A 27,824-nucleotide genomic window follows, 5' to 3' on the forward strand; every position below is an offset into this window, starting at 1 on the left:
AACTTGGATTTTGCGCCTCTCCAGACTCTGGCGCCTTGATTTCCAAATGAAATACAACACTTGCTTTCGTCTGAAAAGAGGACTTTGGACCACTCTGCAACTGTCCAGTGCTTCTTTTCCATAGACCAAGTCAGACGTTTCTTCCGTTGTCTTGAGTTCAGAAGTGGCTTGACCATGGGAATACGGCTATTGTAGCCCATTTCCCGGACACGTCTGTGAACAGTGGCTTTTGATACCTGGACTCCAGCTTCAGTCCACTGTCTTTGAAGCTCCCCCAAATTCTGGAAGCGACTCTTCTTCACAATGCTGTTAAGGCTGCGGGCATCTCTCTTGGTTGTGCAGCGTTTCCTGCCACATTTCCCCCTTCCAACAGACTTTTTGTGGATGTGCTTTGAAACTGCACTCTGTGAACAGCTTGCTCTTTGAGAAATTTCTTTTTGTGTCTTACCCTCCTAATGGAGGGTGTCAATGATGGTCCTCTGGACAGATTCAGATCAGCAGTCTTCTCCATACTAGTGATTTAGTTTACTGAACCAAGCTGAGTGTTTTTCAAGGCTCAGGAAACCCTTGCAGGTGTTTTGACTTAATTAGACGATTCAAGTGATTAGTTGAATACCCTACTAGTATACTTTTTCATGATATTCTAAATTTTTTAGATAGGATTTTTGAGTTTTCTTAAGCTGTAAGCCATAATCAGCAATATTAAAACAATAAAAGGCTTGCAATATTTCAGTTGATTTGTAATGAATCCAGAATGCATGACATTTTTGTTTTTTTAATTGCATTACAGAAAATAAAGAACTTTATCACAATATTCTAATTTATGAGACAGTCCTTATATTGTGGCAATGTATATTGACGGAGGACAGGGGGCGGATCCCCAAACTCAGGTTGGGGGAGGTGATCGAGGGAGGAGACTTCCCAGTGCAGATGCTGCAGCCAATTGGCACATGGCATTGGACACACCTGCAGCCCATCAGCTAATTAGAGGGAACATATCTTCTCAGAGCTGGGAAGCAGCAGGAGGATGACAGACTAGACAGGAGGCTACGAGGATCTCCTGAACCTCTGGAGAGGAGCCGCAACGGAAGCGAGGTAAACCAGTGCACTCTCCTCTGCTCTGCCCACACAGGGCAAAGGAACTGTCTCACACCAGGCGAGAGACTGAAGACCAAAGACCCCAAGAGGAATCTTTTGTTGAGTTGGACCCCATCCCCCTTTACCCTAAGCCTATTTATTAAAGGACACACTTTTTTTAAAGTACTACTGTCTCTCGAGTCTCCTGTTTTTATTGCTGAATCTTGCCTCCAAGTCTGACTGGTTGCCACAATATACAGCGTATCATGACCTCAGTGGCGCCATGCAATACATACCAGCTATTCCCTTGGAAGTGTTATTTTTATCTTTCATTACATTAACTTCCCCTTCTGTAGTCCCAACTACACTGCACAGCTATAAATTCACTCTCTGCCCAAATAAGCTCAGCTGGGTGCGGTGTCACTGGAAAATCAATGTCTGGGTCACATGCAGTTATTTCAGGACACTTGTTCAAGATGAGGCTGTAACTGGAAAAACTGCTGTAAGTCAAACCACTTCCTGATAAGGAAATTACCTGCAAGTGAAAATGTGTCTCCTTCACCCCACTGAGCGATGAATCCCTTTCAGAGGAAAAAAAAAAAACAAGCCCAAAAACTCTTGACTTGGTCTGGTTGACTGCATGTGAACCCCAAGTGGGGTCCTCCTCCTGTTTGGCCTGCCGAGACATGGGCGCTACATCATCAGGCTACAGACATTCATGGCTTTAACGCCCCTTGGTTGGCACTGGCACGCCACTGTCACTGGCGCACAAATCAATACGGGGCTATTTAGCCTGACAGCGCCGTTTGAATAATGCTCTAAGAGTTGCTCGTCCACACTGATGAATTCGGGAATACAGCTAATTCCGTTCCGTCTCTCCTTGGGTGTCCTTTATCTGTCTTTTTTTGGAGGGGGGCGGGGGGTTGCCCAGAGTTTAATTTCAGGCTTTCCCTTTGTGTCGCTCCTTCTTTCATTTCTCAAGTGCTGCCACGTTTGACTGGTGAGGTGACATTGGTGAACTGACATTTGAATTCTCACTGGCTGTGAAATGAACGCTGTAAAAAATACTTTTGCGGACACCCCAAAAGAGAATTTAATTAATTGTGGAAACAGAGCTTCGGGCCTCTAGGTGGGCATTTCTCATGGCAGCAGTTTATTGACATTTGCTGAAGAATGATAGTCCTGAAGCCTAAGAACACGGAGGACTTTTTTTTTTACCTTTTTCAACAAGGACACTTAGGAGCACACTTACAACTTCTACACGTGGGAGGATGCTTCAAGCTATTATGTTTATATTACACTCATTACACTCTAGAAATTGGAAGCAATATAGCTTAGCTTGCTAACATTAGCACTGATTCCCACTGGTATTTTTTTGTAAAATACTAAACCTAACAAACGCAAAAAAATATTAATTTCTTTTCAATTTTAACTGCACCAATGTGCGCACTGGAAGTGGCGCTTTAATAAAAACACCTTGCAGACTGAATGTACCTTTTTCACGGACAAAACCACACCAGAGTTGTGTTGAATGATTATTATTTGGTTATCACAACATAACGGCGTTCATCTCTGTTCTCTGTCTGTCACTTTCAGAGCAGCAGTTGAGAGCTCTAGCTTCCTCACTGCCCTTACCCAGTGGAAAGAGTTGTGGTTAGTCAGCAGATGAAAAGGTAAGATACGAAACATGACTGAGCTCAAGCTTTTGCTTTCTGAGAAAGAAACTGCATTTAAGGGTGAAAGTAAGGTGAATGAGATCACTGCGGATAAACCCAACTGCCAGATTCGTAAAAAAAAAAAAAAAGGACTAGATCAGTTTATGAAAAACTATAGTGACAAAAAATAAAAAGTTATACAAAAAATTAAGTTAGTCAAAAGCATCACAGTTTTGATTAGTTAGCTATAGCAGCGGTCCCTTGGTACCGGGCCGCAGAGAAAGAATGAATGAGAACTTTATTTTGAAAAATGACCAGATACATCCGTCCATGCGTAACCTTAGACGTGACCTTACTTGAATATACAGAGCTTAAACTGAAAAAGAAAAATCATGTGCATGAGCCTCAAGGTTTGTGTTCAGTCCCATGACAACACTTTAGAAATAATACTATATCCACTATGCTAGCAGGGTGGGTTACATTTCTAATTACATATGCTGCAGTGATAAAAGCGTGCGTGTGTGTGTGCGCACATACACACAATATATATAAATATGTGTGTGTGCACATACACATAATATATAATAAATATCAGGCATGAAAACGTGTCAGGGGGGAAAAAGGTGAGAAGGATATTACCCCTCTAGGGGCGTCCGGGGGCATGCTCCCCCGTAAGAAAAATTTAAATATTCCATATTTTAAAGCATTAATCTGATGCATTTTGAGATGCTTTTTTTGCCAACCTGGGGAGAGCTGGAGAAACTTAACTTCAGGCATGAGTCAACAATTATTATGGCCTCCTTACTAAGCATTGTGCCAAGGCGAGTCAGTGCCGAACAGCGTCACTCGTCAAGAAGCTGACAAACTATGATCATTATGGGTTTTAATTCTTCTTTTGTCAATACCCAAGTGTGTGTGTGTGTATATATATATATATATATATATATATATATATATATATATATATATATATATATATATATATATATATATATATATATATATATATATATATACACACACACACACATACACACACAAAACCGTTTAAAAGTTTGGGGTCACCTAGGGCTGGGCGATATATCGATATAAAAAATACATCGATATTTTTTTAAATGTGATATGGAATTAGACCATATCGCATATATCGATATAGTTCAAATTTGCGCTGTGATCCTTGCTCCAGGCAAGCTGCTGACCCAGAGCTCTCTGCACTGCTCCCTGCGCCCCCGCCCCTCCTCTTTCATCACAGAGGGGGGAGGGGCAGGAACAGGAACAGACACTCCGGCACTCTTCAACAAACATGGAGGAAGCAACAATGTCTGCGGAGCGTGCGAAGGAGGAATTGGTTAGCAAAAGAAAAAGCAGTGGCTAAGTAATTTGGAGATGGTTCGGATACAAAGTATCAGATGACCAACAGAATCACGTTATATGTAGGGAGTGCCATAAAGAAGTTACAGCCAGGGGTGGAAGCACTACAAATCTTTTTCACCGCCTAAAACAGTGGCACAAACTGCAGTACGAAGAGTGTGTGAAACTGCGCGCTGCACAAGCCCCAGCCGCAAGCCATCCACAACCCGAAAAAGCTCCAGCCCCGAAACAAAGCTCACTGCAAGCTTCATTTTCCCGCAGTGTGCCTTATGAAAAGAAAAGTGGCAAGTGGTGTACTATAACAAAAGCGGTGTCCTATCACATTGCTAAAGATATGGTCCCTGTTGCAACTGTGGAACAAGTCGGATTCAGAAAGCTACTGAAAACTATGGACCCGAGATATGAGCTTCCCAGTCCCAACTACTTTGCACGAGAAGCACTGCCACAAATGTATACCGAAGTCAGGCAGAGCCTTGCTGACCGGCTCGCTAACGTGACCCATTTTGCATTGACCAGTGATATGTGGTCGAGCAGGACGTGTGAGCCTATACATAGTCTGTTTTTTGTGCAACTGGTTGAGACTGTTCAGATAAGAAATTGAGTTAACAAAAAGGAAAAGGTAATCTCAAGCTGATGTTTAAATAATAAATATATTTATTTCAGAAAAAGATTGGCCTATTTTATTTTATAGGCTATTTTTATTTAAGATATTTTTTTATTTAAATGTGCACCTTACGGAGCTTTGATTTAAAAAAAAATGGTACTCCTGTTGTTATACAGTGTTTATGTTTACATTTTAATGTTATTTGAACAGCTGAGCATTTATTCATGTACCAGATGAAGAAACCTGTTTATTATTTATTCATTTGATTTTGCAACTGTTCACTGAAATAGCCGGTTTCAATAAAACTACTTGTGACATGTCATATTTGGCTTTGACTTTGACTGAATATTTGCTCTCACTTTGCAGAATAAATATCGGGATATATATCGTATATCGATATTCAGCCTAAATATATCGGGATATGACTTTTGGTCCATATCGCCCAGCCCTAGGGCCCAGCCACCCAAACAAATGTTCAGCAATTTCTCGCATGGAATAGCCTTCATCTCTAAGAACAAGAACAGACTGGCGAGTTTCACATGAAAGTTCTCTTTTTCTGGCCATGTTTAGAGTGTAATGGAACCCACACATGTGATGCTATGCATAGGAAGGCCAGTTGTAAAGCATCTCTCACCAGCATAACTGTTTAAGTTGTGCTAACATAGTTGCACAAGGGTGTTCTAATCATCCATTAGTCTTCTATGCCAGTGATTGTCAACCACTGTGCCGCGGCACACCAGTGTGCCGTGAGAGATCGTCAGGTGTGCCGTGAGAAAATTTCCAATTTCGCTTAATTGGTCCAAAAAAATATTATTTAGCTGCCGCAAATAATTTTCTATTGTTGAGCGTCTGAGCCTGCAATATAGTGGCTGGCCTAGTAGTTTCCTATAGAACAGGTCTGCACCTTGTTCTGCTATTAAACAAACTAAACGGCCGTATGTTATTGATCGTACACGACAGCTTGTAATTTCTGGGTCGCGTCTACAACTCTTTCCGCCCCGATGCGATGCACACAGGAGAGCACACAGTGGACAGAGAGAGCGGCGAAAAATATGTCGCGTGCTTTTCACAATGGGATTTGCTGCTTTAAGCTATCACTATTTTAAGCTATGAGCTCTCATGTTTAAAGCCCAACAGTTAAGGTATTTGTAGGTCAAGACAAACATCCAACAGGCTGCAGCCTGGCACTCCATCAATGACGTTTCTGACGTTTCTGAGGCTCTGGAAATATTCTTCCAAAAGCCCGAAAAACACACTCAAGTGACAAAGCCTGCTCACTTTGTGGTCATCATTAAAATAAATGAACACTATGTTTCCTTTAAGTCAGTATTTATCAAACTGGGGCGTATTACAGGTGGGGCGCAAGAGGAAATGCTGATTTTACCGTACGCCGTTAATGGGTCACATGCGCATGTACGACTCGCCGATTCTTGTCATTTCGCCAAAAGCCGATCTTTATGAGATCTCCGTGAGGTTGTCTTTTCTGCTGTTGCGTCGCTCAACATGGAGCATGAATTGAGAACGGCTGTATCAAATCTACCTTGTTTTAAAAAGAGTTGTAGAGGAAAGCAGCTCACTGCAGCCACTATTAATGATACAACGTTATGCTCACATATCTGCACTAATTCTGTTTTGCAAAAAAATAGCTTGTTGTTTTCCACAATAAGCTATTTAGTTGTAACTAAATATTAGTTATTTTTTGCACGGATATAACTTTATTTTCATTTTTCTAACAAAGTGATAACACATTTGTTTTTGTCTGATGGAGCAATCTGGTTTAATTGAAAGTGATTTCAATGTTCTATTATTTATAAAAGCACAGATGGAGTCACTAGTACTGTGAAGTATTACTTTGTAGTACTGTGAGGTGCCACGATGTAGTATGTCCGTCAGTCGCTCCCCCCCCCCCCCCCTAAAGCTGTAAACCTAGGGGAAACACTGAATACTGTGACATTCTGTAACTTTTTGGGTTGTTGGTGTGCCGCGGGATTTTTTTATTGTAGAAAATGTGCCGCGGCTCAAAAAAGGTTGAAAAACACTGTTCTATGCGATGAGCAAACACAATGTCCCATTAGAACACTGAGTGATAGCCTCTATACACCTATGTAGATATTTCATTAAAAACCAGACGTTTCCACCTAGAATAGTCATTTACCACATTAACAATGTATAGTGTATTTCTGATTAATTTAATGTATTCTTCATTGAAAAAAACAGTGCTTTTCTCTGAAAAATAAGGACATTTCTAAGTGACCCCAAACTTTTGAACGGTAGTGTGTGTGTGTATATATATTTTGTAGACTTAATACTTACAATATGCAATACTGCTGTACTATACTGAATATTGTTTTGCAACTACTACATTTCACTTCATAATATTACACTTATATGCCATAATATGTATAATGTACCAGCCTTTTTATTTGACCATATTATGTCATACTGTTATACCACTTTACTTTGAGGAGACGTCACTGTTAGTCTAGAACACTGAATAATGTTTCCACCAGTAAACCTGAACATGCACACCTCTCTCTGTGTGACAGCGATAACCGCATAACTATATAGATTATAATTAACTAGAAGATACACTTTTTCCTACACGTAGATCTTAAACCCTTAATATAAACAGTAGCCCGGCCACCCTACGGAGGAAACTCATTTTGTTTTTTTTATTAAAATAAAAGTTGGATAAAATCTCCATTGTCCTCTCCTTATGTAGTCAGGTGTCGGTAGGTAGAACCGCCAGTGCCGCTGACTCGCCGCTAGGGTTGGGTACCGAGAACAACACGTCCGGTACCTACCGGACCGAAAAGCAACGCAGATTTCGGTGCTTTCTTCCGGTGCCTGAGCCGATTTAAATACTTTTGTTTTTACACTACTCTGTAAAGTTGCTCGGTATATAGATACTAAAAGGGTAGCGCGGTACCGGTATGTTAAAAACGATAGGATTTTGATGTATCGATACTATTAAAATAGCGCGGATCAGAGCGCACTCCTCCACTCTCTGATGTCCGCCTGCATGCAGAGCGGGGCTCGAGGGGGCGGGACTTCCAGCGCTCACACACACACAGCGCGCGCACACAGAGATCGCTGTAGACACGAGCACGAGCTTTTGAACGTCCGTCCTCGGCTTGCTGGAACAAATCTCTCAAGTTGATATGAATGATAACGTGTAGTCCAGTAAAGCAGCAGTTTGTAGAATCCGACAGTTTCTGAGTTCTGTTGCACACGGTCCCATCAGGCCACCTGATGCTTGTGACTGTTCTTTTTTTAAATATATATTGTTTATAGTTTGAAGTTAAAAGGTTTGAAGCTGTAGTTTGAAGACAAGTGTGTTGCGTGTGTTTATTTATTTATTTATTTATTTATTTATTTATTTATTTATATGTAAAGTATACTTTAAACAGTTAATATATTGTTCAATTTTAAGAAAAGGAATTTCCTTGGCAATAAAAAAGTATCGGTTCAGGCACCGGTATCGTTTTAAAAGTATCGGTTTAGCACCGGTATCGGAAAAAACCCTAACGATACCCATCCCTACTCGCCGCTCTCCTGGCTGACGTCACACGCTGCCACGGACTCTCCGCTGCCAGTATTCTCACTCGCTGTCTCTCCAACAACGTTAGCTAACGTGTTAGCTAGCTGACTAGCTTGCTAATATTAAACTGGTGGGAGGGAAATGAAGGCGCTGTAGACATCTTAACGGTGATTGGCCAAGACTCGACACGTCGAAGATCTTCTATTGCTAAGATGATCACGACCTCAGTTTTTTTTCCATATCCCACTCCAATCTCAGAAACGGCGGACATTTTTATCAGATGACGGTAACAACCCAAATAATCCATACAATACAAAGAAAACCAAACAAATAAGTTCAAAAATGAACTTGGTTGTAATAAAATGGAATGACACAGGGAAAAAGTATTGAACGCGCTGACTGAAATGTATTTAATACTTGGTACAAAAGCCTTTGTTGGTTCAAGACGCCTCCTGTATGGAGAAACTAGTCTCATGCATTGCTTAGGTGTGATTTTGGCCCATTCTGCCACACAAACAGTCTTCAAATCTTGAAGCTTACGTAGGAATTCTGCTCTTTAGCTCTTTCCATAGATGTTCTATTGGATTCCAGTCAGCTGATTGTCTGGGCCATTCATGGCAGCATCTACCAGGTTGATGATTTTTTTTTTCCTTCATCCTTCCTTCAACTATATGAAGTTTGCCAGAGCCGTATGCTGAACAACGGTCCCACATCATGATGCTCCCACCTCCACTGTTGGTCTGGTGTTCTTGGGGTGATGTGCAATGCCCTTTGACCTCCTAACATGGTGTATTATGGCATCCAAAGAGTTCCATTGTGGTCTCTTCTGACCAGACTATATTCTCCCAGTATTCCACATGCTTGTCTAAATGTTGTGCAGCAAACTTTAAACAAGCTTTTTCTTCAGCAATGGAGTCTTGGTGGTGAGCATGCATACAGGCCATGGCGGTTGATGCGTCACTATAACTTTTGAATCATTACACCTTCTTTTACCACCACCATCTGCAGCTTCTATTTGACGAGGATTTCGCTGCTTTTCATCGATACGTTGATATCGTTTTAAGTAGGAGATTCCCATTTCAGCAGCTGTGGACATGCCCTGTGAGGCATCATGAGACAGACCCCAATATGTATCTGTTGGACTGACTTCATTACATGTTTTGGGGCTGCAGCATCACTTACCTGATAAAACTCCCTTAGCCATGTCTTCTGTAGATTTTCAGGCTGGAAAGAGAAGAAAGGTGAGATGTTAGTGAAGTTGTTATCCGTATTTTGCTGGAGTTGTTGACATCTAAACTCAGACAAAACATGACAGATTTCTCTGGAGTATTGGATATATACATCAACAAGCCGTCCATCTTTCCCTCACCTTCTTTTGCTCTGCCTATGTCTGTCATTCCTTCGCTCTCCCTCCTCCACTTTAAAAGGGAAGGCCCAAGACCTGGACTCTATTTTATTTGTGCAGTGGAAACGGAGACAGGACACAAGGGCAGTCTACCATTTAAGGAGAGATCTCCCGATGTCGATAACTAGGTTTGATGAATTGCTCTGTGTGCGTGTGTGTGCGTGTTGGAAAGTTTGTCCTAACAAAACTAGTCTATAATAAGAATACACAAGGGATGTGCCGGCTCTGTGGGTGTCTGTAACAAAGCCCCAATGTAATACAGAAGTAGGTGCTGTATCCTTAAATAGCAAAGGGAATATCTCATTGCCATGACAACTGTTTCTAAAAGTCATTTGACAAAACAATACCTTAATATCGCTAACTTTCGCTCCGACATTGCTCTTGCACGCATGATCTACTTGAAGATGAGGTTTAACCGTTTGTCCTCTAATCTAAATAAAGTATGATGAGTGAAAATAAAAAGGCGTTACCAGGCAAGCTTACATCAATCTGGAATTTACCTTCACATAGCTAGAGGAACAGTGAAGGCTGCACAGCAGAGCGAGGTGACTCTTTCATTGCTACACAGTGGGAATTGGTACATAGTCTGAAAAAGTTTGGGAACGTCTGCAGTAGAAAACACTGGACTACTGTTCAGTAATCACTGGAGTACTAGCGGTATACGACCCCGCAAAATCCAGCCATGGCATGTACCGTGTATGTATGTACATGATGGTAACTGGCAACTTGCACATTTATTTTAATAAGCAGAGCAATATGTGCTGAAAGCCCCCTAAAAAAGGAGGTAAAAAGCGTACAGGACAGTGTATTTTACAGCTTTCGTCCCTCGGGAGGCACATGCGTGATGTCATCAGTCATTGAGGTCAGTTGCAAATAAAAAGGAAAGGCTTGCGATTATAATCTTTGCATATGACTCACTATGATTTTATCTACCGACTGTCAACACCATTTGGCTACAGACTGCAACAGACCTTGGTCATCACGCCCAAACCCTATACATAATTAGGGATGGGTATCGTTTGATTTTTTTCCCCCGATACCGGTGCCTAAACAGTGCCTGAACTGATACTTAAAACATTTTTTTTTTTAAAAGGCTTCAAACTACAGCGTCAAACTTTAAATACTTTGATTGTATATGGCGCTTTTCTGAATACTCAGACGCTTTACATAGGAATCATTCATCCACTGATGAGAGTAGCTACCATGCAAGGTGCCACATCAGGACTATAACATTCATACACCGTAGGCACAGCTACGAGAGCAATTTAGGGTTAAGTGTCTTGCTCAAGGCCACATCGACACAGGCTAGCGGAGCCGGGGATCAAACCGCGGATCCTCTGATTGGCGGACGACCCCTGCTCACCACTGCGCCACGGTCGCCCGGACTTTTAACTTCAAACTATGAACAATATATTTAAAAAAACAACAGACAAGCATCAGGTGGCCTGATAGGGACCGTGTGCAACAGAACTCCACTCAGAAACTGTTGGATTCTACAAACTCTGCTGCTTTACTAGACTACACGTCATCATTAATATCAACTGGGAGAGCTTTTCTGAACCAGACGGCGCTGCTCTTGAATTTGGCAATCACCAAAAGAACAGAGGAACAAACACATCTCCTAATAATCTCACTTTGTGTCGCAGCTTGGAGTAGGGCTGTGCGGTATACCGGTTCAAACCGTATACCGGTTTCAGATTTCCATGCGGCATGAATTTTTCATATACCGTCATACCGGTGGTTACACGTAGCAACTGTTGGTGCGCTACGGTGGTCAACAAGACAGCGGTGCTGTCAGCGACCAGCGCCGTCAACAAGCCGTGCATTTCCGCAAGAACAGCAGACGGCAACATTTATTTTTTACAGTTTAATACTGGGAGCGCAGAGCTACTTAGCTGTCAGTGTAACTTGGTTGACTCATGGTTCAAAATTACACGGCCAAATTGCATGCTGGGAAGTTGGGCGACGAACAGCTGTTTGTGTGGCGTGTCTTCCGGTCTGTCTCTTCCTGTTTTTTTTTGTTGCGCGAACTCTACCCAGAATGCAATTCGGCGCTGTAATTTTATAACAAGTGTGAACAATGACTGAATCCAGTTACACTGACAGGTAAGTAGCTCCACTGCGCTCCCAGTATTAAACTGTAAAAAAATAAATGTTGCTGCCTGCTGCTGTTGAGGCTATGGACGGCTCGCTGACAGTACTGCTGTCTAGTTGACTGATGCTGTTAATGGAATCAATGTGTTTACTTGTTTAAATAAAAAAATATCGTGATATATCGTGAAACCGCCAGAATCTTACAAAATACCGTGATATGAATTTTTGGCCATACCGCCCAGCCCTAGCTTGGAGCATTTCTCCTGCAGAGCTTCCAGCCGAAGTTCTTGCCGGTCAGCTGCGGCTCCTCCGCTCTGACGTACACACAATTGTTTTGTTGCATTTGCTGCACGTCGCGTTGTTCTAATCTTTGCGAAATACAGCCACACTTTTGATCGTTTACCTTTCGGCATTTTCTCTGTTAAAAGGTTGATGGCTAACTAGCTACTGTAGCTATACAAACGATAGGCTATCGTTACCTGCTGTCAGGACTGAGTCATGTAAAAAAAATATTATAATCGGCTCAGGCATCGAAAGGAAGCACCGAAATCTGCGTTGCGTTTCGGCCGTATAGGCCATATTGGCACTGGTTTTCGGTACCCAACCCTATACATCATTGGTTCAATAGCAAGTGTCCCCGTCTCAAGTCTGCTTCCCAAAATGGACTATTCCCTTTATCATCAAGGGAGGAATTAATGGCAGAAAATCAGTTTGAGGCAACAACCACCAAAAAAAGAGCAAATTACTGCTGTGAAGAAACTGATTAAGATCTTATACCTGATATAAATTAGTGGAGAAACCTAAATGCCTCAAGACTTACCCTGTGTGTGTGTGTGTGTGTGTGTGTGTGTGTGTGTGTGTGTGTGTGTGTGTGTGTGTGTGTGTGTGTGTGTGTGTGTGTGTGTGTGTGTGTGTGTGTTAGTCCCAGCCTCCGCCAGATCAGACGAAGCCCAGGTCTATATAAGGACATAAGCACTGGACCTTGTCATTAGTCACATGGATGGAGGAAGAGAAAAGGAGAGCGAGACGGAGACCGGCAGACAAAGGAACAGAAAGGTTCAGCCCAGGCCACCTGACCATCCCGGTACTCCTGTAAATGGTCACACGCGGTCGTACGTTTACATTGACAGGTCACACTGATGCAGTTTGTGGTACCCAATTACATTTCTGTGCATGTCTCTGGGATCCCAGTGACGGTGCCATCCAGTAAAATCATAGCCCCTTGACAAATCACGCAGATATTTTTAGCTTTTTTCCACTGGTCGTTTCTCCCAGGACCGCTGCGCTCTGATTTTCAAAGGTTTCCTGTGTATCACACAAGACACTCACGGGGTGCGATGAATTGAATCTCTTAAGAATCAAAGTGGACTTTTGCAGCAGACACAAACTTGACAGGAGAGGGGTGACCACGGAAATGAGGCAATTAAACCACAGTGCTGACAGCTCTTACAAACAAGTCTTTTGAGTCTCCCATCTGGGGAACACGTGTCCTAGATCAACCCCACGTGGAGCAGCGAGCAGAAAGAGAACAGCAAAGAGCTCCTGTAGAAATTCGGCCAAAGCTTTCTGGAGCACTCAGATTTAGATTGACCACCCCATCTCTGATGAACAGATGTTGGCCTTGCAAGGGTGGCTCAGAGGAGGATCAGCGGGCCCACTGAGGCCTGCCCCCCACCCTCCTTGGAGAGACAGTCTAATAGCAGAAGGGGAAGGGAGGGCAAGCCAAGTCTGTATCTATAGCCGCAGAAAGTTAATTTGCAGTTTAATTAGAAATAGGGGGGGGGTTATACTGGCAGAAATGTACAAAATAAACCCAAACCCTCCCCTGCCTCTCCTTCGCCTCCTCTTCTTCCTCCTCTGGCACTTTCACTCGCTCGGTTCTCTCCACCTCCTCTCTTCTTTACCCAGGCCTCTGTTTTCATCAGTCCGTGGCCTACTTTTGAGACAGCGTAGGGAACTAAAAGACGTTGCTTGGCTTGTTTCTTTTTGTGGAAATCTATTTAAAATGCCAGCCCTTAAAAATAAAAGTAGAGCGACGAAGCATCAACTCTGGACGGAACAGCGGGATGATGAAACCTGCCCGCAGTCCAATAGATTGTGTCCACTTCTATGAGAAAATTGGGTCAGTGAGAACCAAAATTGTTTTGAGAACAAACTCGCTGAACGAAACCATTTTCACTTTTTTTTCATACCATGCGCCGTGTAATGCACGATGACGACGGACAGTAATGTGACTTTTGTTATGTTCCCTCCGACAATACAACACTCAATCTTCTTTTAATCGAGGACAACATCACAGCGCCGTCTTGTGACGGAGGACAATCTTTAAATGTAACAAATACAATGCAAAGCAATGAAGCATAGTCACCTTGGGATGCACTGATTGTGTGTAGATGTCATAACTTCGAAAACATTAGTAAAAGAGTTGAGCAGAGGTTGCGACTAGTGATGTGTCCTTTCGTGTCGAGGCTTTGATGCGCGTGTCGAGTAATCCAGGTAGATTTTGGTGAAGCGCGTATCGAGGCTTGTGTCGATGACGTATGTGGTGACGTTCGAAGCCTCGCGAGCCGGCCGTACCTCGTGACTGATTCAGAAAATGGTTTGTGGGTTTGCCGTGCGATTTGAAATATAAGGGGCAGCGAAACTCAATGGATTTTCCCCCTTCCTCTCTGTACCCAGCTTCATGTGTGCCTGTGAAAGGGAATTTTATAAAGCAGGCAAAATAGTCTCAAAAAGCCCAGCACTGTGGAAAAGTTCTTATTTTTACTTAAAAAATTGGACACATCAACATGGACTAGCGGAGCTGAGGCTCGAAACACCGATCCTCTGACTGAAAGTCGGATATTCTAACCACTGACCCACAGTCACATCACAACCCTCTCCCAATTGGTTTCGAGTTTTGATTTTGACCCCGCCATTAAATCATAAAGATAGACACAATATTAATAAGTTAATAATTGCATTGGCGTCACAAACATAATTTATTCAATTTAAAGCTTCACACACCAAAGCCATAGTGTCGTTATGATCACTCTGCTTGTTTTACATGCATTGTCCACTTGGTGGCGCAGTAGAGCAAATGAAGCTCCGTGAAGCGTCGGGACATGAGCGAACCAATTGGATGGAAAGCTTCAATGCTTCGGGAAGCTTCATCTCGCCATCACTTGTTGCGACCTTCAGGAAGCCACAGAGCCACGGAGGTCACGACCTGAAGTGCACCTGCTGTTATTCCCCTCAGCGACGCTTTATTTGGCATTCCTCAACACGTCTCGGTATTGACAGCCGGCCTTTTAAAACGGAGGATGGTTGGGAAATTGCGTCATGGGCCATCCCGTTGAACACCCCTGCGGCGATCTGCTGGGAACACATGGCCACCACATGAGCTTCCTCCACCTCCTCACGCCTCTTGGCCTAAATTTCAACTGCAATATTTTCATTAGGTTTGAGCAGATCTCCGGGTTTGTCCGTCCTCCCGTCTCCACCGGCTGTTTTTTTCTTCTTCTCCATCATCATCCCTCTCAGCAAGTCTTTAAAATTCCTCCGCAAGCATTCCCAGCTCTCGCTCTCTCAGAGACACGGCAAGAAAAACACGGCAGCACGCAACCTTCGTAATTGAGAAAGGAGGGAAGAGAGATGAGTCTTAAAAAAAGAAACTGTTGCTTGGTTACACCTGGATACACACAGGTCTAACACAGAAATAAAAGCCTCCTTGGGGTAGAACATATAAACCAAGGTACAGCACAGCTCTGATGCGGTCGTCTCTTTCCATCTCTTTCTGGCACACAAACACAAACACAAACTGACCTCCACCTACAGCAAATCAGGCAACTTTCTTTGCACCTGTATCCAAGTTTCTGGGCCAAGTTTCTGGGCCTGGTTTCAACCCGTGCCCCGGAGTTGATGGGCAACAGGGCCGCTTATTGAATTGAGCAACAAATCCGAGTTGAAATCGGCAGGCGGTAGCTAGTTAACGGTAAGCAGTTAGCAGCTGGTGGGCAGCAAAGTCCCGCTGGGCTAAATAACGTTAACGAAGGTTGTATTTAGTTACATTTTGATTCAATCAAGCTTTGTTCAGTAAAAATGAGTATCGAGCAAAAGATTTTTTTTTTATAAAGTTATCATGATGCGTTCAAATGTAATCTTGGCAAGAAATTTGAATAAATACAGTTTTTTGAAGGAGATGCTTTTACAGCAAATAAAAATCGATATTAGAGAGGGAATTATGAGCATTACATTTACTAATGCCAAATATTTAATTAAAGATAATCATTTATTTGATAGATTATATGCAAACTGAACTACTTCCAATAAAGGTAAAAGAATAAAGTTTAGAAATTTTGACAGTTTAAAAACTTTGGGAAGGTTAAAATAAAAAAAAATTGGGACGTGGTAAAAAGTTGCTGACGGATAATATTATTAGCCTTTTGACAGATAATATTGTATGCAATTAAAGCAATACAAATATAATGTCTCCTCCACCCCAAAAAAGAAAACAAATGTTCTATGTATATTGCTGTAAAACTGTAAGCATGGTTGTGTACAATTTAATGAAAATTGAGTCTACTTGTTATGCTGCGTTCACACCAAACGCGTTGCGAATTTGACGTGCAAGTAGATTACATGCAAAGTCAAAGCACAGACGCGATAGGTTGCGAAAAAGCGAAGTTGACATTTTCCAATTCCGTGACACCGAGTTGCGTCAGTCAATCAGCGTTGAGAGGCTCCGCCCGTCATCACCGCCGTCTTGCCGTTTTCTGAATGAAACTGCTGCTGGTCCGAGTGAAGTAGCGCTGGTAGCGGCCGTCATTCAGACGCTGTTGTGGGACTACGGATAATATTATGAACCCAGACACGATGGAGTTTGATGTTCCGACGTATGTAGAATTTACACAACAAGTATAAAGCAGAACTAGTGGTTATTTCCATGGTTAATGGGGGAAACGGTAACTGTTTTTACGGAGATAAGCCATACCCCCTTTCAGGCACGAGTAACATTCACAACGTGTTTGGTGCGAACACAGCTTTTTTGTCTAGCGAGGAAACGGACTCGGTAAACACGGCGCGAATATTCGCAACGCGTTTGGTGTGAATGCAGCATTTGTATAAGAAATACTGTATTATTGAACACTCTGCTTTATCCATTCAGCTTAGTCACCTGTTTGTTTTGTAGCGGTCCGTCTAACCTTATTCTATTATCTAGAACGCCTTGTGACTTTCAAGGGACTGAATCATGGAAGAAATGGATCCTTTTACCACCCCCAAATCTTATCCACCTCATCTGCCCTACTAAATGAGGGAATGAATCTAGCAGGAAGGCTTGGAATCCTTAAGCAAGCTTCTAAGTCAATCCCTTCACTGGTTTGATTTCCAAGCTCAACTAAATGTAGCCATTCAGTCTTAATAGCAGGATTTAACTTTTCCTCGTATCCAATGCAGACAAGCTTGTCAATAACAACAGTAAGGTGCTAGAAGACAAAATCTAGATAATTGATGTTGAAGACGGCAACAGAGGACTTTTTCTGACCTTCTTAGCATGGTGAGTGTGTGTGTGTGTGTCTGTGTTGACTGACTGTTAGAAAGGAGGTTATTGGCTTTCAGGGGAGCTGATTAAAAATACCCCGCAATTGACTGAGATAGGGAATCTGAGGAAGGAGAGCAGCTGGAGAATCACCACGGGGAATCACTTGAATTGGATTCCCCCCCCCTGTGTCCTGTGACAGGTCGCCGCTGACTCTCCTCCGCAGTCGCTCGGTGGATGTGTGTCCCCCTCAGAGTTTTATGTAACTCCACATCAAAGAGGCTCATTACGGTATTAATTAGAGCCGACCCGCTCTGAGGGGGATGAGAGGGAACACACAGAATTAGCACCAGTGCTGGCTCCAGGGACATGTCGTCATCCTTAGACAATACTGACGTATGGAGGCTTTAAACTAAATCGATCAGCGCCTGAAATGCCCACTTGAATGACTATTGTGTCCCCGGCCCTCTACCGCGCCAGTCGAACATCAAAGGAAAGAAAAAAGGGTGGAGGGAAAACATAATCTGGGCATTTATTTTTGTTTCCTGTATTATTTTGGGGTAAAAGATTAATGTCCCTCGGGTCCACACAGGTCTGATATGTTCCTCTAGAGCAGGCCTGGCCAACCCGCGGCTCCCGAGCCGCATGCGGCTCTTTGCCTGGTTTCATGCGGCTCTTGCGTTCATATCGAAGTTTGTGTTTTTTTTTTTTTTTTTTTATCTTTTTATTGATTTTGCAAATACTTTAGACCACTGGTGTCGAAATCAAGGCGCGACGGCTTGAAAGCCATGAAATCGCGGACCCGTTTTCAGTCATTTGCGGACCCGTTTTCAGTCATTTGCGACCCGTTTTCAGTCATTCGCGGACCCGTTTTCAGTCATTCGCGGACACGTTTTCAGTCCGTCAGGACGGTCATTGTACATGGGCAAAAAAAATAAAAAATCCTGTGCTTTTATTTTGAAGGGATTTTTTAATGCGGCAGAGTGCAATTTATTCAATTTCAGTCATATTGATGTCATGTGTTGTAACTCTGTTACGTTGTTCATTCTGGTCACATGACATCTATTGCTTCTGTCCATCCGGGGAGAGGGATCCTCCTGAAGGGTTCTTCCTGTTTTCCCTGTGATTGGTTTTTACTATCTTTATTTGGGGAGTTTTTCCTGATCTGATGTGAAGTCCCGGGACAGGATGTTATTTGTACAGATTGCACATTTTAATTTGTGATTTTGGGCTATATAAAATAAACTGAATTGAATTGAATATTCACACACTCCTCAATGCTGCGTTCACAACACACTTTACTTGCGTGAGTTTACACATCGGACTATTTGTGATAGTTTGCTTCATTCCCAACCTTTTTTTTGTTATGTTCAAAAAGGCTGAAGTTATAACATTATTATGTGTGTTGTATTACCTTGTATCCTTAAGAAGCACTTTTGGGTTTTTAATTGAGTGTGAAAGGGAATATTTCTGTTTGGCATACTGTGATACTATCTCAGGTTCAAACCTAGGTGCCATATTTTCATTAAATCAAATTGAGAAGTTGAAAATGTTCCTCGCTTTGGTCGCGGCTTGTCATTCAGGGTGATGGTGGGTCCTGCAGCCAGATCAGTTAAACCACTGCCCCAGACCACATGCATGTTCTTAGAGTTATGTCCTTCTCAACTGTGACAAAAAAGCTTTGAACAAAGTTAATATAATAACGTGTGTTTAATCTTTGTCTTTGTTATTTTCATCTGTTTTAAGTTTGATCTTTGATAGAGTAATGTTGGTTTCTTAACCCTAAATTAAATGGATTTATGTCGTAGTAACAGAGACATTTTAATTTTTGGCTTGGGGGGTGTGGGGTGGGGGGGGTATAATGTATAGTATAATGGATGTTTTGTACAATTTTGCTAATGCTGTCTGGAGGAAACCCCTCAAACACTTAAAGTTACTACAAGGACCTTTCATTTTGTGTTGATTTTGACGCTCCCTGTGGACGAAGGTGGAAGTGTTTCCAAGCACCAGAGGCCCTTTAGAACAGCGGTCGCCAACCACCGGGCCGCATAGAAAGAATGAATTAAAAAAAATGTTGATTGATGATCAAGGTCGGAAAGATGTTTTATTTTGATAAAGCAGTGGGGAAATTGCAGATACATCCATCCGTGTGTCTGAACATGATACGTTACCCCAAAAATGAAACCCACAATCTAGTGACTGTCGGTTTTCTGCAGTGACAGTGACCAAAATTAAGTTACGGAGTAGACTGGACATAAAGAACACATGTCGGGTGTCATTGTCTCCCATCACTCCGAGATGGGACCGGCTCGTTACAGAGAAACAAGCTCAGGGCTCCCACTCTTTCGGCGTAATGGTGAGTTGTATTTGTATGCACTTTATATTAGTTTTTATGCCGGTCGTATCAATTTATTACATCCACACCGTGAAGGCCGGTCCGTGAAAATATTGTCTTACACAAAACCGGTTCGTAGCGCAAAAAGGGTTGGGCACCACTGCTTTAGAAAGCACTTAGATTTTATTGCAGCAGGGTCCTATGCTCAATTCAGGTTTCGGTTCCCCTGTGCCCCCCTCAGCATTCAGAATAGATATATAGAAATAGAAAATGTTCCCGCTAATGGTCTCGTTTACTCATGTTGGTCATGCAGAGGCATCGATGTTCATTTGAGACGTAACATTTTTTGGGTTTCCCACTGTTGAAAAAACAACAACTGCATATGTGCTCTAATTTCTGGTGAAAAAAAGGGAGATAGGGCTCAGGAGTTCTTCTGGGTATTTACCTGCCCAATGCATCCTGGGAAAGGCACTGGCATTTGAGTGTAAACTACTATTATATTTAATTTAATTTCCCACGAAGAATGTAGCTTGGAGTGCTTCACATGCAGACACAAATAGTACATACTCAGCATGAACAGAGCAGTGGCTCCAGTGAAGTGGAATAATAATAGTATAATAATAGTCTGCACACACACACTTTTTCAGTGTGAATCAACACTGCAATCAGCTGTGATTTGTGTAGATCCGAGTGTCATCAGAAAACAGGAAATGACAGCACCCCGAGCGACCGCAGCCTTTTCCTCTGCATGAGACTGCAACACTCACACACTCTCTCACACATGAGTGTGTTGTTGGGGGTGACGTCGTACTGTAAAAAAAAGGTAGCGCTGCAGTGCTTTAGCGGCGCAGCACAGACTAAAGCCCCGGGGTCTGCCCAGCTGTTCTGTTCAGAGTTTGCCATCTAAAAAAAGGACAAACTCAAGGACATTTGTAATGATCTTGGAAATCGCTTTTCGCCGTGAAAGTCGGCGTTGGAGGGGTCCAAAGGCAGCCTAGCAACTGATGAAAGTTCTCCCACTATCTGAGCAGTGAAAGCCCTCCCACTCACACCTCTGCCGTGTGTTACTCAACACGGACCACACAGATCTCCCTGCAACACGATGCTGGGAAGCTACTGCACCGCATTGCAACAGCTCTCTGGTGAGAAGTCATGGACGGGAATCCTGAACATTGAAGTGTTCACTGATCCAACCTGATTTGGATTTAACTAGTCTTAGATTCATGTCATAAACCACATACACTTTGTGGCAAAGAAAGAATGTGCCATGTTCCTTTAAAAGTGGTGAGGCACAATCAGACAATTATGAACCATGAACTTTGTTCCAAACCGAAGTAAGTAAAATTGCTATTAAACAAAAAGGGAACGCAACATTGTTTCCTCATCGTAGAGCACCCGCCGATATTGTGTGATATTGCATTCGCCAAGGTGCTGTGCTACGACATAAGGATTCCTCATCCCTTCTCTTGGGGTTTGAGAAGCAAAAATAAAACATGCTAGCGGCCTTGAGGGTGAAAGGTGTCGGCTTCAGGGATCCGGCTTTATTATCATCAGGCTTCAGTGGCCTGATTGGATCCATAGTGGTTGCGATTAATTCTAAATCTGATAAATCACACAGAAAAGTTCTGCAACGTCCAAAATAAGCGATGACCGGCAAGACGCCGCCTTACGCGCCCGAGGCGGCACATCCTCTTGTGTTGCACAATAACTAACCACAGCTTAACGTTACCATGTTTTACGAATCTAGTTCTTTCCACAAGGACCTTAATTACACTGGGGCAATCTATGAATCACCAGAATATGTCCTGCAAAAGGCCCTGCTGCATCTTGGTGTGCATGTGTGTCTCTCTCTGTATAAAAGATGCGCAACAGAATAATAGGGGAATACTGTAAAACAACGAGTGGGCGAGAGGAAGGGAGTGGCTGGTGGTTCAGAGTCACCCCAGACCCCGGCGCACTGGGAATAAGATGGGGGCTGTACTGTTCTAGAAGGGGGCAGTTGGCTCAGCGAACATGATCGAGATACAACTGGCAGACTGGTACTATTCTGCTAAGACGTCCCGACGTGGTGGAAACAATAATTTACCTGACTCAATACATTTTCCAAAGCCACACAGACAACTAATCTTGGGCGGTGCCCTGTGTGGCATTGTATGGACCAACTGTTGCAAATGCAAGCACGGCGATAAGGAGCTTTTCATATCGGAAACTTTTTCCAATCAGCGCCTCGCACAAGGCGAGCTAGTTCGGGTCTAGAGAAAGGTCAGTCCCTGGTAGTCTTGGTTAAACTGCTAGATAACTTGGGACATATCCTGCCTACCTAGTTTACGGCAAAGGTAGGTTACATTCACTTTCAAACTGCTGTCACAGTGGAGCGCTGCAGGAATGAGTCTTCAAACCTGGATACGAGTCAGCATTTTTGCACTTCCGGTTCCTTCGTCTTGAAGTCAATGAGTTATTGTTTTTTTATGGGTTAGATTGCTGAAATAAGGTCTGTGGTTAACACAAGCTGTAGAGATTTTAACTTAAAATATCTATATACCCTTCAATAAATATCTTTCTGGTGAATTTTGACGCTTTTAAGCGTAAAAAAAAATAAAATAAAAAAGGTAATGTGATGCTAACTTCCTGGTTGGCCTACAAAAACCCAATGGAAACGACAGCGGACAAAATGACACTACCGGTATTTGAATCGTTTCCAAATATCTTTACACGCACGCACGCACGCACGCACACACACACACACACACACACACACACACACACACACACACACACACACACACACACACACACACACACACACACACACACACACACACACACACACACACACACACACACACACGCACTCCATTAGTTCTTATATACTCTTCCACCAATACATTTACAAATAAAAACAACGGCAAATCGATTTTCAAATTCTAATACACTCTAATTGCTAAGACAACAGGTCAAATTGGCTGTGTCTGGGCCGTTGAGAGTTCCTCTCTCTCCTTAAAAAGACAAAGTCCAGTAAAGCAACGTCTCCGGCGTGGAAATAAAAACGCTACATTTTTACAAGCACCAGACGCTTCCCTGCAAGGATCAATTGGTGTTCAACGTGGCATCAGTGATCGAAAGGTCTCATAAAACGCTGCACAGGCCTGGTCAGTGTTACTTTAAGGAGCAGAATATATAAAGTCACACTAGGGAAGGGAAGCTTTATTGCTAAATTAGAAAATGTCACGGAGAAAACTTGGGAGGATTTCTCAATCGTTTTGAGCTGAAAACACAGTCACAGAAACAGAGAGAGAGAACGGTGCGGCAGAAGCAGCGCTGAAGGTTAATCCCAGTCTTTAGTCGCTGGGGTCATTCAACGGAGGGAGCAGAGAAGGGAGAGCAAGTCACATTGTCAGGGAACTCAACAAAGAGCCTATCTGCATGATATTTATGAGGCACGGAATCTCGTCGGCCCCAAAAAAAAGAAACCATTATCAGTTATTTTCCCAAAGAACCTTAAAAAGATACATGACGAAACATGTTGTCCCTTTTAACTGTTAAGTGTCCTAAGGTCATTTCTCTAGGTATCCGGAGTTGCTCTGCTATATATATATATATATATATATATATATATATATATATATATATATATATATATATATATACACACACACACACACACACACACACATACACTGTGTTAAAAACATCATAGCTGCTCATTAATCATTCCGTCAACCGAAACTCCAATAGTGCTCGGATGGCCCGAGGACATCTGAGGGACACGATCAAACAGGTTCTGCTTGCGCGTTAAAAAAAAAAAAAAAGCAATCTGCAAAGAAGGACATACCTAGAAGCGCGCACAGAACGTAGCGACAAACGGAAGGGAGAGAATTAGGCTGAGAATTAACCTGCTCCATGGCTTTAACAATGTCACCCAGGATTGCCTTCTGCACAGAAATGGGTGATGAAAATGGAGATTTGGGTTTCTGTTTTCCGACATCGATTTTGGAGTTTGTCTCGGTGGGCCATTACTCGTAGCGATGCAACAAAACCAACAAGGGGGAGACTTTTGATTGAGCTGGTAACAAAAAAACAAAAAAGACAAATGTCCCAGCAACAGCAAAACACAACCAAATAAAAGCCTTTATTTTGGTGGTATGAATAACTAACTGTTAGGCTATCAACATGCCTTGCTTTTTACAGTTTCTATTGGCTGAATATATCAATCATGCCTGTAATGGGAAAATATAGTGTTGTAATAATACAGTCTAAATTGAACTTTAAATGACCCTCAGAGCCAAATGGAGAGGAGAAGCAGACGTACTGGGATCAAAGGGATGTTGATCGTCCTGCACTGGTAGAGGGGGAGGGTCGTAAACAGATAAGGTGTTGATTCTCAAGACAAATGGAATGTTTGGAGGGGACAGTGGGTGTTCATGTTTTTCTAACAGACTCCGCTGCTCTGGGGTCCTTCATTGGGGGGGTTTAGAGGCGGAGACCTCATGGTGTTATAAAAAGGGTGACAACGGTTGCGCCATTGAGAATTCTGTGTTACAGGCCGCGCCAGTAGCCGTCACAGACTTTTCCTTCCTGCAGGAATAAACGGACTTAAGACAACTTTGATTCAGAGACTTCATTCCTTTTTAACAGATATGATACAGGGAAAATCTCCCATAACATGCCCCCCCTCCCCCCAAACAAAATCTACAATGCCCTTCTTTACGTAAACAGTCTGAGGTGAGCCTGGAGGTGTGAGGGGCCGCATGTAATCGAGGTGGTGCCCTTAAATATCCAGACGTCCATAACCCTGAAGTGTGGTTATTCAAGTTCAAACAGTCTCCTGCGGTTACGATCTTAATCAAACAAGATAATTAAACGTCTTTGGAGTCAACACACGAGGAGTTTACGCTGTCGGAAATAGAACCTCGCCGCATTAACGGGACTCCTCTGAACCCACAACTAGATTTGAGGGGATTTGTTTTTTGGGCTCCTCATTTTTTACAAAAATGTCTTTTGTTAAAATGATCATGAATAAATGATGAAAAAAGAAATAACACAAGTTGAATTTCTTTGATAATGTATTTTACAAAAACTAAAAAACAATGGAAACTATATATCATACACTTTTTCAAGTGTCAACAACCTCTACCAAAAAATGGAGGCATGCTATATAGACTGTACTATTACAATGTTGACAGCCTCTCCAGTCCTCTCCTCAATGCACTCAGCGGCCTGCAGTTCAGTTGTTTCACGGAATATTTGCCACATGACTGTTGGTCTCAGGAGAGACAATCGTAGTTTCCCAAAATGTAACGTATTTTACAGGATCTGGTTCAAGCAACCGGTATATTTGGGGCCAAATTCTTAAACGAGACATGTAGAAGACGTGGGATTCGCATACCTTATTTGTATTCTTATTGTATTCTGCTGAAGTATCTATCATACAAATCACAGGGTTCATACACATTTTGAAAAATATGTTGCATGCTTTTCACAATGGGATTTGCTGCTTGAAGCTATGAATATTTTAAGTCATTAGCGATCACTTTTAAAGCCTAACAGTTAATGTATTTGCAGGTCAAGACAAACATCTGCAACAGGCTGCAGCCTGGAGCTCCATCAATGGAAATATTCTTCCAAAAGCCCGAAAAAATGCACTGCAGTGACAAAGCCTGCACACTTTGTGGTTGTCATTAAAATAAATGAACACCATATTTCCTTTAAGTCAGTATTTATCGAACTGGGGCGGTATTTATTACAGCAAGCGGAAATGCTGATTTTAAATGTTCACTGTCCGCCGTTAATAGGTTACGCTTGTGCGACTCGCCGATTCTTGCCATTTTGCCACAAACCGATCTTTATGAGATCTCCGTGAAGTCGTCTTTCTGCTGTTGCGTCTCTCAACATTGAGCATGAATTGAGAGAGGCCGTACAACCCAGTTTTAAAAAAATGTGTAGAGGAAAGTAGGGCTGCAACAACAAATCGATAAAAATTGATTATCAAAAGTGTTGGCAACGAATTTCATTATCGATTCGTTGTGTCGCGCGATTATTACGCAAGTCAATAAGTCGCGGAGGAAAAAAAAGAGGAGCAGAGCAATTGGCCTGCCAGTGTGTCTGAGATTGGAGTGAGAAACTGAGAAAAGTTTAGATTGTGATCTTCGCAAAAATAGAACATCTTTGACGTATCGAGTCTTGGCCAATCAGCGTTAAGATGTCTACAGCGGCTTCATTTCCCTCAAACTTGTTTTTAATGGAAGCTAGTCAGCTTGCTATCACGTTAGCTAACGTGTTTGGGTAGTGTTGGCGTTAAAGTTCCGTTATGTTCCGTTACAGTTCAGTCTTGCTTGTAAAAAAACGTAACGTGATGAAACATGCCGTAACCCACCGGTCTGGTTCAGTTCACGCTGTCACTCGTTAACGTTAAACCGGCACACCGGTGGATCTGGATGCAGGTTTGTTTTTTGTTTTTTACTCAAAGTAGAATGAAGCAAATCACGTAGTTGGGCTTAGCCAACAACGTGATGTCGTGGTCATTAGAGGCCCAGATATTGATCAGATGATGTGAATGAAAGAGTTTAAGGCAGGTGGAGGTCCAAACAGACGTGAGAGGAACAGTACAGCTTCCTACTGTCCCAGTGTTTCATACATATTGATAAAGCAGGGTAAGCTAAATGCAGTCTCTGCTCCAAGAAGACCAATTACAGTAAAAAGGGCTCACATTTGGCAGATGTAAAGCATACATGTGTATGTTTTTAGTGTTAGTCCATTTTTATTTTATTTTTTTAATTAACAGCTCAGGGAAGTTCAAGGAGCAACCTGTTTGTGCTTTCTGAAGACGTTTTACACTGTCAGTTCTGTTTTTGAATAAAGGGTTGGAAATTAATGATTTTGGGATTTTTTGTTTTTTTTATCCGATTCATCGATTAAATCGAAAAAATTATCAACCGATTATTAAAATAATCGTTAGTTGCCTAGAGGAAAGCAGCTCACTGCAGCCACTAATACAACGTGATGCTCACATATCTGCACTCATTCTGTTTTGCAAAAAATAGCTTATTGTTTTCCACAATAAGCTATTTAGTATTAACTAAATATTAGTTATTTTTTGCATAACTTTATTTTAATTTTTCTAACAAAGTGATAACGCTTCTTTTTTTTTTGTCTGATGGAGCAATCTGGTTGACTTGAAACACTGAATACTCTACCATAATAGTAGGTCGCGCAATAATGACCTACCATATATGTTGTATATGTCTATGTGTATGTCTACAATGTGACATTTTGTAACTTTTTGGGTTGTTGGTGTGCCACGGGATTTTTTTATTGTAGAAATTGTGCTGCGGCTCAAAAAAGGTTGAAAAACACTGCCTTAAATGACACAAATGAATGAGACAATAGTTTGATTAAAATAATAAACATTTATATAGATGCCTGCATGTATGCCTGCTTATATTTTGAGCGTCTTTCTTTTAAAAGCATATTCATGATTTCAAACTCAGCGTAAATGAACGTCATGAACATGAATATAACAAATTTCCATGACTTAACCATTTTAAAATTCCATGACTTCTCTAGGTTTTCCATGACCGTAAGAACCCTGAAATCATTGTGAACTACCGTGTAGCAAGGACGCAACAGGGAAACAGTTGAGAGGAGGAGCGCTGTAGTACAAGTTTCCTTCAGGTGGCGGCGTGTACTCTTCTACTTCCTGTACAAGTGATACTATAACTGTACTACTGTTTTATTTCTGTTTGGGGGGGGGGGGGGGGGGGAGCGTTGTCTGTCCTTATCTCGCGCCGCTCTCCTGCACACTGCATCCTGTTTGCACTGGGGCGGGACAAACATTGTCTCTGTGTGACGCCGAAGACATTTCACAGGCTATCACGTTTTCAGCATGGGCCGATATCTCTATAATTGGGTTCTTCCTGCTGTGGGAGTGCTTGACACGGGGTGGGGTGGGTTGGAGAGAGAGAGACATGTTTCCATTTCCAACAGGACCTGATTAAAACGTCTCAGAGGAGCCCCACAACACAACTATTCTTTTTCTGTCATGGTGTTCTATGTGGCGCAGAGAGATCGACGTGTCACATAAAAATAGGTTAAATCCATCAGAGCACATCAGGCGAGACCAAAGCAGACTCTCGCTGTCCAAAACAAGAATATATCTCCTGAGTAATCGGAACACCACAGCAGCCCTCAGTGGTCAAAACCCGGATCGGGTGACAACGTTAGGCAT

At 42.4% G+C, this 27,824-nt stretch overlaps 1 protein-coding gene across 1 annotated transcript in view; it reads right to left on the reverse strand.

The window, feature by feature from the left end:
- The window catches only part of inpp5a (inositol polyphosphate-5-phosphatase A), a gene marked incomplete at its 5' end in the record, with an annotated part of 140,558 nt that overhangs the window by 92,299 nt on the left and 20,435 nt on the right, over nt 1-27,824 (reverse strand). The window contains one exon of the mRNA XM_079229968.1: nt 9,431-9,472. Within this exon, the coding sequence (XP_079086094.1) occupies nt 9,431-9,472 (42 nt within the window). The remainder of the gene's footprint in view (nt 1-9,430; nt 9,473-27,824) is intronic.

The sequence above is a fragment of the Taurulus bubalis genome (genome assembly GCF_910589615.1).
Source record: "Taurulus bubalis genome assembly, chromosome: 14".
Taxonomy (NCBI): Eukaryota; Metazoa; Chordata; class Actinopteri; order Perciformes; family Cottidae; genus Taurulus; species Taurulus bubalis.